We start from the raw sequence: 17,658 nt of genomic DNA on the forward strand, positions 1-17,658 counted from the left end.
TAATGAAAGTGCTAATTTTTGATATCAGTAATTATACTTGCATTAGTAAAAACTTTAATTCTTGATTTAAAAAAAATAAAATGACAATGTAACTACTCAATGTAACATACTGTCATTCGCTCCTGTTCAAAATGCAAAGGTAACTTTAATTAATTTTGTACTAGTTGGAATTCCAAATGCACTATATCAGCTATGTGCTTCTTACTAGTAAAAGTTACTGTACACTGTTACTAGTGAAAATGTCCATTCCTGATATAAACAATTTAATTACAACTAATTATTATAATTCTCATTGTTCTCTGAAATTATTGTAATAACATTTTTATTTTTTATAAATCAGCATAAATTAAAGTCGCTGTTAACACAGTTTGTGTGTTTAAGGCGCAGTTTCACTTGAATTCAAAGTGCACATTCAGTCCGCGACATGCAGCCTTAAGCGCAAGAGTTCTTCACTTTTATTCTTACAATGAAAAACTCCTTTATATTATTAATGTATATATTACATTTATAGTATTTTTGCCCTGTGTAAATAAAAAATGTCTTGCCTTAAATTAACCGTGCCATTTTTAATTGCGGTTAATGGTCAAACCGTATAATGATGATATCCCTAAACACCATCAGTCATTTTAGTTGCATTAAAGTAGCTACACTTATGGTAAAGTGAATGTGTGCCCCCCTAGAAATTTCAAATGCCCCCCTAAGTAATTCATCCTGGTGCCAACACTGAACTGAAGTGACACATGCAGGGTGCTGTGTGTCATCTGAATTGCAACAGGCTGTAAAAAACAAAAACAGGTCATAAGTTGATATTCAGCCAAGTGTTTATATTGTTAAAGCTGAAGTGTGTCATTTCTGTGCCACTAACGTCACCAAATGGAATTACAAAAACACTGACTGTTTTCGAAAAAGTTTCCAAAATACTCTCCCTGTCTGGCATAGATTGAACAAACAGATTGTCCTGCCCCAAACTCATGCCACTGGTTGAGCCAGTGTTGCTGTAGTACCACAGTGTTTACACATTTGGGGGGAATCAGAATGGCTTACAGGATAGTTGTCTCTACACATTAGGTTGGAAGTATTTTAACTTTGAAAAGAATAGACAAAACATTTTTCAAACAGATGGAATAAACATAGGTCAGTACATAATCTTTGACTATGTCCATGTGTAACGTTAGCCAGCTGGTAGGTATCTGTGCAGTGTGTAAACCTCACTCCCCTGGCCTCAAGAGGCACGCTAGAGGCTGTAGCCTTTAGCTTCCTTGGTAACGCACCCACCTCCCACACTGGAGATGCCGGTTCAAATCCCATTCAGAGCAGGTCGAGCAGGACCGGTTACACATGCTCACTATTTGTAATTCCATCTTAGGATTCATTCCATTGCAACACGGCTATGTGATCATAGAAATCCAAATACGACTGTGACATAATCGGTTACCAAGGTGATGAACCCTGACCCCTTCATCCGTGTGGACTTTAAAATCAACCTTCAACCTCTGTTTGTTCGGGGGGTTTTTTTGTTGTTTTTTTTTTGTTTTTTTGTAAATTATCTAGCAAATGATGTGTTTCATGATTTAAGGCCTACTGTACCTAGTTATAGGTTTAAAATGGGTTCAGTGTATGTTAAATTAGTTATTCTCAACAGGTGGGTCACGACACAATTATGGATCGCTAAATACAAATGATAAAATGACAAAAAAATATATATTTGTGCATAGATAGATAGCAAAATAAATACACTTAAAAACGCTTCCCATATGTTTTGTTGTTGACGTCAAAGGTGTTTTTGCACAAGTTCATATGTCACTTGGTAGAAGCAAATCAGTTTAGGCAGATGCCAGCATGGAAAGGTTGCGAGACATGCCCTCATCCCCCAAAATACATAATCAAAACTATGCAAGGTAAAAAAAAGAAAATACAACCCAGACTACATTAAATACGGGTTCACTTGCAATGAGAATAAACATAGCTTTTGCCAGCCAAAATGTGTGAACATTGAAAAAAGGGAAAGCAGCTCTATTGAAAGTACTAAACCAGTACACTTGAAATCAACTTAATACATTTATGTTTGACATGAGACAAAAGTCCAAGCGTTATTCAATACAGTCATCAAAAATTGATATGATCACATTGCTATGAAGTGTTCAAATGAATTCAGACTTCTTACGGATGGTGTTCACTCAACGTGGTTTTTACTGCTTGTTCAATTAACTTATTTAAAATGGGCTAATGCAACACTATTCTTTGGCATTTGATCTCAACTTATGTTCACTTAATCCAATTGTGTTGGGACTATGTGAATAATAATTGTTACATCAATGTATTGTTGAAACTGGTCAGGGGATTCCCAGCATGCTTTGTAAATTTTAAAATTAAGCATTATTTTAAAGCCAAAGTATGTAACTTTTTCTGTGTTAAAATACTTCTATCCCAGCTTAATATGTAGCGACAACTATACTGTCATCCAAAGTTAATTTTCTTGAAAATACAGAAAGCTGGGGGGCCTGGGTAGCTCAGCGAGCAAAGATGCTGACTACCACCCCTGGAGTTTGCTAGTTCGAATCCCAGGGCGTGCTAAGTGACTCCAGCCAGGTCTCCTAAGTAACCAAATTGGCCCGGTTGCTAGGGAGGTTAGAGTCACGTGGGGTAACCTCCTTGTGGTCGCTATAATGTGGTTCTCGCTTTCGGTGGGGCGCGTGGTGAGTTGTGCATGGATGCCACAGGGAATAGCATGAAGCCTCCACACACACTAGGTCTTGAACAAGCCATGTGATAAGCGGATTGACTATCTCAGATGTGTGGGCAACTGAGATTCATCCTCCACCACCCGGATCGAGGCAAGTCACTATGCCACCACGAGGATTTAGAGTGCACTGGGAATTGGGCATACCAAAAAGGGGAGAAAAAAATACAGAAAGCTGTTTTAAGATTGCCTATTTTTACAATTCCATTGTCACAGAAATTACATACTTCAGCCTTAATATATTTTATATGCAAAATGAAACAAGTAGGAGATTTGTTAGTGTTTAATGTTCTGTTATGTTGGGATTAGAGGAGTTTCTGTCATGTAAATTTTTTTTGGAGGTTGCCATTGTGGAGAAGAGTGGAGCTAATGGTTAAGTCGAGGTTGGGTACATTACTACTGAAACATCAGTGTGTATAGCTTTTCTCATGAAGCAAATACTGAGGAAACATCGGTGTAATGACTAATAGCAGATCTGTAAGCTCTCAGCAACAAAATATGCTGTCCATAATGTGCTAATGTGTTTGTTGCTAGCTAGCAACAAACTGCAAGTTGCAATAGAGTTATTTGAACAGATCAACTTTAAGTAAGGTTTACTTAATTCATTTAGGTTTTTTGCTACACAAAGTAATTGAGTAGAGCCTACATTTTAATTTCATATTAAAGAAACTCATTTTCATTGTGTGAAACCAATGCCCACAATTGAATTAAGTTAAACCAACAAACAAACATAAATTCAGTGAATTATTGGCATGAAACCATTGAAATTGAAATTTTGTTTTACTTTTTTTTATTTGTTTTATGTATTTTCAAAATTGTCTGTTGTCCTAAAATTGTCATAATAATTGTTAATAATAGTTAATAATTGTGCATATTGCCTATATATAATATACCATGGTAAGGATAAAATTGCCCCTTAAAATCATTTCATTTCTGACACTGCTCCAGAGAGCTGACATCAGCAATTATGAGACGTAAATAAAAATACCTGTAGACTATCTGGACATTGTAACTTGGTTAGATGACACAGGTGAACTGCTTGTACTCCAGACCAGCAGCATGATTTTGGACAAAAGATAGAAACATGCCAGACAGCAACAGGTGTAAAATATCCCTTTGATGCAATGGCTCAACAATTATATCCTGTATGTGTGTGGAGGGAAAAGTGTACAGGAAAACTCTGTGGGTATGCAGCCATAAACGTGACCACCAGCTCATTTCCATATCATATTTGTATTTGGCTCACTTTAAATATGCAAAACTATTTTATTTGATTTCCTTTATGTGTCCTCAGTGGAGGGTATGAAGGTTGTGGAGATAGAGAAATGTTGCAGTGACATAAAGAAGCTGCGAGAGGAGATGGCCTCCAGGAACAACAGGTCAGTCACCTTATTGCTCTTTTTTTTTTAAATTCAGATTAAATGGTAATATCAGTGCTTTTTTAAGGTGATGTAATTTCAGCGCCACTAGCATCAGTAAACTTAATTGCAAAAATATTTTTTAACTGTTTAACTGTTTTCAAACAGGTTTCCCAAACTATACCCTCGTCTACCATTGGTTAGGTAAATAGAAAGTCTCACCCCAAACTCATGCCATTGGTTGAGCCAGTGATTTGATAGAGCCATAGAGCCACTCTGTTTAAAGTTGTCTATCTACATTAAGCTTTGATAAAAGAAAGTATTGTAACTTCAAAAAATTTTGAGTCAATGTGAAATGCCGTTTGCAACCCATTTAACTTCCAGAATCTAGCATGATTCTGATTGAAACAGGATATTCTGTAAGGAAAAAATATATAGGTGGGTTGGTGAGGGTTGACAAGAGGGATTAGTGACAAAAAGGAAGTTGTTTCAGAGGCGGAGCTATTTATTAAATTTTGATGATAGATTACAAAGATAAATATCGAATAATGTGCATTGATATATATTGTACTGGGACCAGGAAAGTGCATTAAGAAAATTTACGGTCAAATCATTTTGGCTTTAAGTAGGCCAAATTCATTAGCCTATATCTATAGGTGACTATTCATTGAACTTACTGCACACTTCGCTTTTAATGAGAGGAACATTAAGAGGCAGCCCAGGTGTTCTGTTAGTCAGTTCTTATTCAAAATAATAACAAATGAGATCTTGTCTATTCCCTTTTGAGTCTTAATGAGCTGACATGGACCTCACATGATCTCTTATTAGTGAAGGATCAGATTAGCAGTAGCTGAATCAAAGATAGCTGTTATCTCAAGATGCGCTCTTTGATAGACAATCTTGAGAATGGTACTTAAAAATGTAATAACACAGCATGTTATGTTCTCAAGCAACTGAGCTCTCTCTCTCTCTCTGCTAACTACTAAGTTGTGCTTTTTAAACATTTGCAGTAGTTTCCTAGATGACAACAAGAAGTTAACTCCTCGCAGAGATGTGCCTTCATACCCAAAGGTAAAAACGTGTACAAGCGTTTGTAATTTTTTTCCTTTAAAACTATTTTTATTTTTTATATACTCAGTGTGTGCTCTAATATTTTATGTTGTACAGAATATACAGACAGCGAATGTTCTTTTTAGTGTTTTTCCTATTGGGTAAAGTAAAATTAGTAAAGGATTTGAGGGATAGTTCAACCAAAAAAGAAAATGGAGTCATTATTTACTCGTCCTCATGTTGTTTCAAAACCGTATGCAGCTGTTTTTGTTCATGGTACACAAAAGGAGACATTTTAAAGAGTCTTTACACAGCTTTTTCCATTCAACAGCAGTTTGTAGTGGTCACATCTATCAAGCTCCAAAAAAGCACAATAAAAGCACAATATGAGTAATATGCATGACTTGTACACTTTATTCCAAGTCTTCTTAAGCCATACAATAGCTTTGTGTGAGTAACAGACCGAAATTTAAGTAATTATTCTCTGAAAATCCTCCCTTCTATTTTGAGTGGAAATACGTCACATGGTCTTACCGAGTCTTGTTGGAAGTATGTCATGTGGAGAAGTCCCATTGTAGGTTCTACCCAAGGGGGGAGGAGTTTCTACAGACATGGTGACCGGGGACTTCCTCTGCCCAAGGAAGATGCAGTTTACTGACAGGGAATCTATTTAGCAGAGATATCACATGGGGTCATATACGGGGAACCACCACATGTGGAGCACACACCTCAGTACAGGGCCTAATTAGTACACATACTGGGCCGGCAGCGAGTTTCTCCGTAAATGCAGGGTATTTAACCAAAAGTGGACAAGTGATTATTTTTTTTGTTCAGTGCAAAGAAGTGGCTGTTTGTCTCATCTGTCAAGAAACAGTGTCTGTGTTCAAAGAATACAATCTGCGCCGACACTATGAAACCCACCACAGAGAAAAGTATGCAAGCTTGCAAGGCCAAATGAGAGCAGACAAAGTGTGGAAGCTAAAAAGTGTACTATCAGCTCAGCAGAATACGTTTGTACGCCAAACCCAGTTGAACCAGTCATCCGTTCGAGCTAGCTTTCAGGTAGCTAAACTGATTGCAACCAGCGGTAGGCCATTCAGTGATGGTGAGTTCATCAAGAAATGTATGAATGCTGTTGTGGAGGAGGTGTGCCCTGATAAAAAAGACGTCTTAAATGCGGTGAGTCTGTCCGCAAGTACAATCACCAGACGAATTGAAGAAATGGGGGATAATGTATATGCTACAGGAGAAAGTGAAAGAATTTGAATTTTTTGCATTAGCACTGGATGAGAGCAATGACGTGCAGGACACGGCACAGCTGCTAATTTTTCTTTGTGGCGTTAGCTCAAACTTTGAAGTGTCCGAGGAGCTGGCAGCCCTACAAAGTCTAAAAGGCACTACGACAGGGGAGGATATTTTTGGTAAAGTGTGCCAAACGATGGGAGAGCTGGGTCTAGACTGGTCTAAGCTGGCCAGCATCACTACCGACGGGGCTCCTAGTATGGTTGGCGCATCGAGGGGACTTATAGGATGCATGAATAGAGAAATGGAGGAAAGAGGTCTCAGCCCCCCGTTACAAGTCCACTGCCTGATTCACCAGCAAGCACTCTGCTGCAAAGTTTTGAAGTAGGAATCAGTCATGAATGTGGTGGTGTCATGTATAAACTTCATCAGAGCAAACAGACTTAAACACCGGCAGTTCCAAGCTTTTCTTGCCGAGTTAGAGTCTGCTCACGGAGATGTGCTTTACCATACTGAAGTCCGATGGTTAAGCCGAGGCAGAGTTTTGAGGCGTTTTTACGAGCTGCTACCCGAAATCAACGCCTTTCAAAACTGTCCCAGAACTGATCGACGCAGAATGGAAATGGGACCTTGCCTTTTTAACAGATGTGACAGAAATGTTGAACGGCCTCAACTTGCAGCACCAAGGCAAGGGGAAACTAGGATTAGGGGCAGTGGTGGCTCAGCGGTTAAGGCTCTGGGTTACTGATCAGAAGGTCGGGGTTCAAGCCCCAGCGCCGCCAAGATGCCACTGTTGGGCCCTTGAGCAAGGCCCTTGACCCTATCTGCTCCAGGGGTGCTGCATCATGGCTGACCCTGCACTCTGACCCCAGCTTAGCTGGGATATGTGAAAAAAAAGAATTTCACTGTATATGTGCAAAATGTATAATGTGTGATAAATAAATAAATAAAATAAAATAAATAAAAAAACTAATATGTGACATGTATTCCCATATAACTGCTTGTGGGACAAGTGCAAAAGCAAGACTTCGCTCATCTCCCCGTTACCCAAAGTCTCTCAGCTGAGAAACCAGTGGTTCCATTCCCAGCTGAAAAGTCCGCTGGAAATGCTGAAGGCGGCGTTTGACGTGCGGTTCTGTGAGCTACATGTCCACGCTAAAGAAATCCGCCTTTTCCAGAACCCCTTCGCTTCCGACATTGACGAAGCCTTGCCTTCTTATCAGTTTGAGTTGGCTGAGTTACAGAACTGTGTTGTTCTGAAAGATGCATTTAAGCCCAATGGTCTCATTGAATCCTATGCTGCCCTCCCAAACGAGACATACCCAAACATCAAAAGGCATGCAGTGAAGATGTCCACACTTTTTGGCAGCACGTATATCTGTGAGCAAACCTTTTCATGCATGAAACTGATGAAAACTCAGATGAGATCAGGACTCACTGATGAACTACTCACTGAAGTTACTAGTGTAACTTTGTTTTCGTTTTGCGCAAGCTGCAGCAGTTCCGTTCTGTGTAACAGAAACACTCGGTTTAGCGGAAGCTTTACGATTAATTAACTGTGGCGTTTTAAAGTGCAGTTAATCGTGAAACCGGTTAATCACTGCAGCCCTAGCCCCCCATTAAAGAAAGGAAAAATTATGTGGCCCTCACAGAAAAAAGTTTGGGGACCCCTGTCCTATCGCCTCTCAGGAACCTGATGATCAAGTCGTGCTTCCCCAAATACTTACCATCCACTGCCTCGTGATGTGCCAAAATGGTGGCTACATACACCTTCAAGGTGGAGGGGGACAGCCGCCCCTCCAGCCTCTCCTGTAGGAAGGTAAGCACCGATCCGACTGCACATCTCTGGGGGTCTTCGTGTCGGGAAGAACACCACTTAGCGAACAGACGCCACTTCAAGGAATACAGGCACCTCGTGGGCAGTGGGAGGATTCCCGGGAAGCAAACAGGTCTACCTGTGCTCAACCGAATCGACTCCAAATCAGCTGGACCACCCGGGGGTGGAGTCTCCACTCTCCCCTGAGCATAATGACAGCGCGTCCACTGCGGTGTTGAGGTCGCCCGGGATGTGAGTGGCTCGTAGCGACTTGAGGCATTGGTTACTCCAGAGGAGGAGACGGCGGGCGAGTTGTGACATGCAACGGGAGCGTAGACCACCTTGATGGTTGATGTGCGCTACCGTCGCTGTGTTGTCTGTCCGGACCAACACGTGCTTGCCCTGGATCAATGGCCGGAACCTCCGCAGCGCAAGCAGTACTGCCAAAATTCGAGGCAGTTGATGTGCCAACGCAGCCGAGGGCCATTACAAGAGCCGGCGGCTGTGTGCCAATTGCATACGGCGCCCTAGCCCGTCTTGGAGGCATCCATCATAACCACGACATGCCTGGAGACCTGCTCTAGGGGAACCCCTTCCCATAGAAATGCAAGGTCGGTCCAAGGGTTGAAGAGGCGGCGACAGATCGGTGTGATGACCACGTGATGTGTCCCACAGCACCATGCCCATCTCGGGACTCAAGTCTGAAGCCAGTGCTGAAGTGGTCTCATATGCATCAACCCGAGCGGTGTGGCAACCACTGAGGATGCCATATGCCCCAGGAGCCTCTGAAAAAGTTTCAGTGGAACCACTGTCTTCTGTCTGAATGCCTTCAGACAGATCAGCACTGACTGTGCGTGCTTGTTCGTGAGGCACACCATCATCGAGACTGGCTCCAACTCCAAGCCGAGAAAAGAGATGCTCTGAACCGGGGAGAGCTTGCTCTTTTCCCAGTTGACCCGAAGCCCAAGTCGGCTGAGGTGTGTGAGCACCAGGTCCCTGTGCGCACACAACACATCCCTAGAGTGAGCTAGGATTAGCCAGTTGTCGAGATAATTGAGGATGCGGACGCCCACTTCCCTTAACGGGGCAAGGGCTGCCTCTGTGACCTTCGTGAAGACGCAAGGGGACAAGGACAAGCCGAAGGGGGGGACCTTGTACTGGTACGCCCGGCCCTCGAAAGCAAACCACAGGAAGGGTCTGTGTCGAGGTAAGACCGAGACATGGAAGTACGCGTCCTTCAGGTCTACCGCCGTGAACAAATCTTGATGCCGGAAGCTCTCTAAAATGTGTTTTTGCATCAGCATCTTGAACAGGAGTCTGTGCAAGGCCCGGTTCAGTACTCGCACGTCCAAGATTGGCCACAACCCACTGCCTTTCTTCGGTACGATGAAGTAGGGGCTGTAAAGCCCCTTCTTCATCTCAGCCGGAGGGACAGGCTGTATTGCACCCTTCCGTAGAAGGGTAGCGATCTCCACACGCAAGGTAGCAGCGTTCTCGCCCTTCACAGAGGTGAAGCAGATGCTGCTGAACCTGGGCAGGCACCTGAAGAACTGAATCGCATAGCCGAGTCAGACGGTCCGGATCAGCCATCGCGACGGGTTGGAAAGCGCGAGCCACGCGTCCAAACTCCAGGCGAGGGGGACCAAGGGGATAATCATGTCGGACATGCCTCGCGGCGGGGCGGGGTGGAGACTGAGGTGCCACGTTGAGGGGGCTCGAACCCCGTGGTCCAGAGACATCGAAACACTTACCTGGCTCCTTATGCCCACCATAAGATTGGTCGAGGAGGGGGGAGGAGGAACATCGTCCCCGCAGTCCATCAGAACCAACCCAGTGTGGGCATGTTTGTGCCACAGCTGGGTGCGCAGGGGCGGGGGGGTCCACCGCTGGAGTCCTTGACGGTGTCGCCGAACAGGCCAACCTGGGAGATGGGGGCATCAAGGAACCATGCCTTGTCAGCCTCTCTCATGTCGACCAGGTTGAGCCAAAGATGGCGTTCCTGGACCCCCAAGGTGGACATTGCCTGCCCGAGAGACTGCGCTGTGACCTTCATCACCCAGAGAATGAGGTTAGTTGCCGAGCGCAGTTCCTGCATCAATCCCGGTCAGAACTACCCTCGTGCAGCTCTTTTAGTGCCTTGGCTTGGTGTACCTGCAGGAGAGCCATGGCGTGCAGGGCGGAGGCGGCTTGTCCAGCAGCACCATAGGCATTAGCTGTCAGAGACGACATAAACCTACAGGCCCTGAACGGGAGCTTCGGGTGCCCGCGCCAGGTGGTGGCACTCTGCAGGCACAAGTGCACTGTGAGTGCCTTATCCACGCGGCCGTGAGCGGCACTCTGGGTCCAGGAACCAATCATGGAGCCGCGAGGGTTCAGGGGAGAGTGGAGGGTTCCACTTTAGCCCAACGCTTACGGCTGCCCAGCATGTCCGTAATCTCCGCGTCAGCCTGAGACTGGGCGATCACGCCCGAAGGGGGAAGCCCAGCCGAAGTCTCCGCGTCAGAGTGGATGAGTCCGCTCTCTGATGCTGCACTCGATAACTCATCGTGTTCCCGGGCCCCGAATAAGAGGTCGAACTCACCATGAGACGAGCCGGCGGTTTCATCCGAGAGCCCGACCGGGGCAAGCGAGCGTGCTGAGGAATGGGAGGTCCGTCGGGGGCACCCGGTGGAGGTGGTCCCATTGGAGTCCCCAAATTGTCCCCAGTGCTAACCGACGTGGCCTCATACCCGTAGGTAGAAGGACCGAGGCGGGGAGCCGCTGGGGTGGCTTGCTTTCTTACGATGGCAAGCCGCGACCGCAATGTTGCCATGGTCATGTTCTCCCAATGAGGACAAGACCCATCCACAAATGAAGTCTCCTCATAGGCAGTGCCCAGACACGTAAGACAGCGATCGTGGCCATCAGAAGCGGAGAGATAACGACCGCAACCAGGAATAACACACAAACGGAAAGGCATCTTTAAAAAAACATTCCATGTGTGCCGCTCTTTTAGAATTTGAAAATATACTCTTTTATTAGAATATAATCTTTGATGTTCTGCCGAAGCGCCCAGGGGCGATCTCTGCACTCCACAGGTGCAGAAGGGGAGAAGCCACTGAAATGCGCCGTAAAATCCAGCAGATGAGGTGAATGAACTCGGCGGGTGAATTCAGCTCAATGAATAGAACCGCTCGGCTCCGAAGAGAAAATCTGAATGAGTGGTTGCTTACCAGCTCCTTTTATACCCGTATGTCTGGGGGAGTGGCATGCAAATTCCACTTGCCAATTCCCATTGGCCTTTTTTCAAAAAGCAGAGGTGTTTGGGGCTCCCAAGAGTGACCCTTAGTGTCACTACATCAACACAACGTCGAGTGAGTGACAGATAGGGAACTGTATACAAGTTTGGAGTGACATGAAGGTGAGTAAACAATGATTTTTCATCTATATTTAGAATCTTCTTTCTTGTTTGAACTGTTCTTTTAACGATATGTGTGAGAAGTACTCTATATCCAGACATTCCACATGTTTTGTGGAAGTATAACTGCTTTATTACTGCTTTATAGCATGTTCAACACTGATGTGTGATTTAATGTACGCAATGGCCACAGCCAGGCGTTGCTTATCGGGGGTTAACTGGGAGCTCTGTCGCCTGCAGTACATGCTCTCCCAGCAAACCATAGATGCCCTCAGAAAACCCACCTTCGACGCCTGGCTGTGGGAATCCAACGAGGTAAGAGTCTAACACGGCACTGTTCTATCTTTCTCCTCTTCTCCCTTCCCTGTTTTCTCTCTTCTGCGTCTGCTGCTTGTATGTTTGTGTTTGTGGGGCTTATGTAGTATCACCTCTCCCAGGAGACAGTAGAATCTTTGAGGCAGCCAATCTTCGATGTGTGGCAATGGGAACCTAATGAGGTGAGGATTGGCTGAATTCAAGATGTTCTATGGACCAGTGGTTCTCAACTGGTTTTGCTATTGGATATCAAAGGTCAGCACAAACCATGTTTATCCTAGTAGCTAGTGAACCCACATTTGGTGTAGTCTGTTTCATATGTTCTTTTATTCGTATTTTCATTTTGTTCATGGATTCCGAGGAATGTCATGCAACCTGTCCATGTTGGCATCTACCTAATTTAGCTAACTTGCACAAAATTAGAGAAAAAATTGGATGTCAACAACAAAATTAACAGGAAGTGTTTTCTCCTCACATTTAAAAGTTGATAAGCCTATTTGTTTTACTATTCAAACTATGCATGATGATAAGGTTTGTTGAAATTCCTTGCAACTAACCTATCAGAACAGAACTAGGTCAGCCCATTTTTAGGTCATGACCCACCAGTTGAGAGCCACTGCTGTATAATAGCAAAGTTGTACAAATTCTGCACTCTCAGAAAAAAAGGTACTGTACCGTCTTAATGTGCAAAGCCTTCACTGCGGTGGTACCCTTGTTTTGGGTACATATTTGTACCCTTAAACCCTAGGTACAGTATACTTCCATTTTAATGCGAACACTCAGCATCTGCGTACAGTTGAATGCGAGCCTATCAAACTATATTCCATTTACTGTGTGCTATGACTGCTGTGAGTCACCGGACTTTCTCTTCAGGAGTTAAGACCCTTCAAGATGTCTTTATATTCCTTCAGACTCGAGTTACACAAATACAGATTAACCTCGCACACGCTTTTGACTTGCATATCCACTGTTGTTGTTTTTTCCTTCATCTACTGATGTTTAGCATTGATTACATCTTCTTCTAGTGTTTCTTCTAGACAGCAACGGTTCAAATGTGAGTGTTGCCACCTTGTGGACCCACTTATTTGTGCAAATAACTCCAGGCGCGTGCACATTCTGTGCGTTCAAAGACACGCAGTTAAAAAACAGGCTGTGCGTGTTCAGTGTTTAGCACTCTACTGATGATGAGATTTGTGTCACGCTTCCTGTACGTGGATGCTCTTATTGGGTTTAATAAAGAGACAAAAACATCCCTAGAAGAACAAAAAATTTGAATTTACCTTTAAAGGTACACAGTAGGTCTTTAGGGTACAATTGTGTACCCAAAGCAAGTTATACATTTTAACAAGAGGTACAAAAAAGGTCCCCTTGAGGGTATCAATCCAGTGATGGCCCTCGTACCTTCCACGGTAAACTTTTTCTTAGAGTGTGATGTATCAGAAAGGTTGCTTAAGATATCAGATGTTCTATGCAAATATGCATAAATATTTATACCAAAATGTCATAACTCACCCATTTCAAGGAGATGCATGAGAGACACTTGGTCACAATTATTAGCATGAAGCAGCTGTTGACAATCACATGTTTTGTACTTTAAGATGCTGAGTTGTCTGGAGCACATGTACCATGACCTGGGGCTGGTAAAGGACTTTAATATCAACCCCATTACGCTGAAAAGATGGCTGGTAAGCAAACTATAGCTATTTATAATAAGAATAATACTAGAGCAATAGAGTTTGTTTCATATAAAGAGATTTTTAAATTTTCATAATGCAAGCATGCTACGATGCTTGTTTATCATGAGTGTTTTTAGCACATTGCTATTTGATTTCTAAAGTGTTGCTTAATATCTTTTTATAAGTCAAAAATGCTTCCGTTCCAAGTCTGTATAACTGATATGGCTTGGTTCCTTCCTTACATATACAGTGCATCCGGAAAGTATTCACAGCGTTTCACTTTTTCCACATTTTATTATGTTACAGCCTTATTCCAAAATGGATTAAATTCATTATTTTCCTCAAAATTCTACAAACAATACCCTATAATGACAAGGTGAAAGAAGTTTATTTGAAATCTTTGCAAATTTATAAAAATAAAAAAAAATGAAGAAAAAAAAAACACATTTACATAAGTATTCACAGCCTTAGCCATGACACTCAAAATTGAGCTCAGGTGCATCCTGTTTCCACTGATCATCCTTGAGATGTTTCTACAACTTGATTGGAGTCCACCTGTGATAAATTCTGTTGATTGGACATGATTTGGAAAGGCACACACCTGTCTATATAAGGTCCCACAGTTAACAGTGCATGTCTGTAGACCTCCGAGACAGGATTGTATCGAGGCACAGATCTGGGGAAGGGTACAGAAAAATTTCTGCAGCATTGAAGGTCCCAATGAGCACAGTGGCCTCCATCATCCATAAATGGAAGAAGTTTGGAACCACCAGGACTCTTCCTAGAGCTGGCCGCCTGGCCAAACTGAGCGATCGGGAGAGAAGGGCCTTAGTCAGGGAGGTGACCAAGAACCCGATGGTCACTCTGACAGAGCTCCAGCATTTCTCTGTGGAGAGAGGAGAACCTTCCAGAAGAACAACCATCTCTGCAGCACTCCACCAATCAGGCCTGTATGGTAGAGTGGCCAGACGGAAGCCAGTCCTCAGTGAAAGGCACATGACAGCCCGCCTGGAGTTTGCCAAAAGGCACCTGAAGGACTCTCAGACCATGAGAAACAAAGATTGAATTATTTGGCCTGAATGGAAAGCGTCATGTCTGGAAGAAACCAGGCACCGCTCATCACCTGCCCAATACCATCCCTACAGTGAAGCATGGTGGTGGCAGCATCATGCTGTGGGGATGTTTTTCAGCAGCAGGAACTGGGAGACTAGTCAGGATCGAGGGAAAGATGAATGCAGCAATGTACAGAGACATCCTTGATGAAAACCTGCTCCAGTGCGCTCTGGACCTCAGACTGGGGCAAAGGTTCATCTTCCAACAGGACAACGACCCTAAGCACACAGCCAAGATAACAAAGGAGTGGCTACGGGACAACTCTGTGAATGTCCTTGAGTGGCCCAGCCAGAGCCCAGACTTGAACCTGATTGAACATCTCTGGAGAGATCTGAAAATGGCTGTGCACCGACGCTCCCCATCCAACCTGATGGAGCTTGAGAGGTCCTGCAAAGAAGAATGGGAGAAACTGCCCAAAAATAGGTGTGCCAAGCTTGTAGCATCATACTCAAAAAGACTTGAGGCTGTAATTGGTGCCAAAGGTGCTTCAACAAAGTATTGAGCAAAGGCTGTGAATACTTATGTACATGTGATTTTTTTTCTTTTCTTTTTTTTAATTTTTTATAAATTTGCAAAGATTTCAAACAAACTTCTTTCACGTTGTCATTATGGGGTGTTGTTTGTAGAATTTGAGGAAAATAATGAATTTAATCCATTTTGGAATAAGGCTGTAACATAACAAAATGTGGAAAAATTTAAGCGCTGTGAATACTTTCTGGATGCACTGTACAGTAAGTCTATGGGATTTTTGAGTCCACCAGGTGAAAATGGTACATCCAATTGCTTTGAAAATTAATAGGACAGCTCTCCTCAAAAAAGCTGCATGATTTGAGGTAGTTTTCATGTCCATTGCAAAAGCAGTTTGAGTTATTTTAATATGTAGGTTTAGGTGTTATGGATAACAAGCAATAGTAATTGTGATAGCAAGCATCACTAGTAATGTTTATAATTTGTCTCTCTGTCCCCTATCAGCTCTGCATTCATGACAATTACAGGACCAATCCTTTTCATAATTTCCGCCACTGCTTTTGCGTCACACAGATGATGTATAGCATGATCTACCTCTGCAACCTACAGGTATAGAAACTTTTATTTACATACTATTCTGTATTAAAATAGGGAAAACACTTGTTATGACACTTCTTACTCCAGTGAATATTTCTCAGGATAGGTTAATAAAAATAAAAAAAATGTCTCTATAGGAACATACTGTATCTTAAGTCTTGGCTTCAAGATTGTTGTTGAATTGTTGTTGAACATTTCCACCGTTATTTCCCAGGAAAAAAGATACAGTTCGCACATTGATCTTTTGTGACATCTTGCCTCAATAGGGGCTCCCACTATATAGGGTTGTACACAATATATACTGTAAGTTATCATAACCTTATGTATGTTATTAAACAGCATATGCTAGGCTTTCCAGCTAAATGTAAACTGTAAAACCATTCATGAAGCAAAGAAATATCACACATCTGCTTTATATAACCACCTGTTTCTTTTCCCCAGGAACGTTTGAGTTGCAGAGCTTGATTAAAGAGGAGTGGGAGGTGAATGAAAGAAAGTGATTGGCATGGCAAAGAGAAAAAGAATGATAAATAAGTGATGAATGGGGGTGTAAAAGCAATTTCAACCTCTCACCCTCCTCTCTGTGCTACGCTTGCCATGGACCTGTGTTAAGGGGTCATTGGATTAATTATCCCAGTTATTACAGGCCAAGCTATTAGAGGCCGAATGAATTACTCCAATTTAGCTGGAAAACACAATAACCCTGCCTCACCGCCATTGTCAACACACTCAAACACGCATATTTACAGAAAGATTCTGTGTTTTTCAGGAAAAGTTAACACGAGTAGATATTCTTATTTTGATGACTGCAGCTGTGTGTCATGACCTGGATCATCCTGGGTACAACAATACGTAAGAGCCTCATATTCATTAACATACACACACTCACCACCAGTCTCTTTTCAAAAGGGTTGGGCAAAATTTCAGAATTTAAAAATGGTCTCCCTCTCAATTCATGAGTTGGAATTTGAACTGGACACAGCCCACAGGATGTTATGTTTAAATTGGAATTGGAATTATTACAAAAATACAGATTTAAGGTGCCATTTTAAACAATGATTATTAACCCTTGAGCATTGTTTGTTTGTAAAACACACTTAAGCTGTTCGTGGGCATTGACCCGAACATTCAAGTGTAATAGTATTTTCTTTTTTCTATTATATTTATATATGTAATAACACTAATTTCACTAAAGTGAAAAAACTAAAATTGCTAATTGTAGATGGCTTCAGTGCTGCATGCACTGGCAGATCTCTATAAGACAATGTTGTAACAAACTTAATTTCTAGCTATTATCACAAGTTATGCATTGGATAAACTGTATATTTAGACATCATAAAAAAACAATTATTTGTCAAATTGTAGCATATTTTTTTAAACCACTTTTTTTGAAGTATCAGATTTTGCAATTATGCTCCAATATGCGATCAGACCTGACAGTCAAAAATTATTGTGCTACAAAGAAAAGGCAGAGTAATTATTTTGTTACCTGTAATTTATTGCAAACAATACAAGTGTCACTTTTTTTATTTATTTTTTTATGACCACTTAGACTTTCCGAATCAAGTCCAGATTATTAAGTGGAGGAAAAGTCGCCAAATGTTGTACCACTCAGATAAAGGATACCATTTTTATTAAAGAAACTAAATTGAAATGGGTAAAAAACTGACCCGAACAATACATGACGGTTTAATATGATCTAATGTTTTTGGAAATACCCCATATGTTGTGTGTGTGATAACATGTTCATGGGTTAAACTAAAAAATATAAGGATGATTACTGAATTATTATTGAAAATTACACTAACAGCAGTTTTTATTCCATTTTCATTCTACTGAAATTTAAATTCGAATTTCAAATCTCCATCCTGTTTGCTACCCCAATT

At 42.4% G+C, this 17,658-nt stretch overlaps 1 protein-coding gene across 5 annotated transcripts in view; it reads left to right on the forward strand.

The window, feature by feature from the left end:
• The window catches only part of LOC127447041 (high affinity cGMP-specific 3',5'-cyclic phosphodiesterase 9A-like), a 43,654-nt gene that overhangs the window by 24,180 nt on the left and 1,816 nt on the right, over positions 1-17,658 (forward strand). Inside the window, exons 7-12 of one of the 5 annotated variants that reach the window (XM_051708517.1) lie at positions 4,035-4,119; positions 5,109-5,169; positions 11,844-11,918; positions 13,517-13,603; positions 15,680-15,784; positions 16,542-16,624. In XM_051708517.1, coding sequence (XP_051564477.1) covers positions 4,035-4,119; positions 5,109-5,169; positions 11,844-11,918; positions 13,517-13,603; positions 15,680-15,784; positions 16,542-16,624 — 496 coding nt within the window. Of the gene's footprint in view, positions 1-4,034; positions 4,120-5,108; positions 5,170-11,843; positions 11,919-12,025; positions 12,101-13,516; positions 13,604-15,679; positions 15,785-16,541; positions 16,625-17,658 lie in introns of all 5 variants that reach the window. The other 4 variants (XM_051708516.1, XM_051708518.1, XM_051708519.1 and 1 more) reach the window with 4 other exon arrangements.

The sequence above is a fragment of the Myxocyprinus asiaticus genome, chromosome 10 (genome assembly GCF_019703515.2).
Source record: "Myxocyprinus asiaticus isolate MX2 ecotype Aquarium Trade chromosome 10, UBuf_Myxa_2, whole genome shotgun sequence".
Lineage (NCBI taxonomy): Eukaryota > Metazoa > Chordata > Actinopteri > Cypriniformes > Catostomidae > Myxocyprinus > Myxocyprinus asiaticus.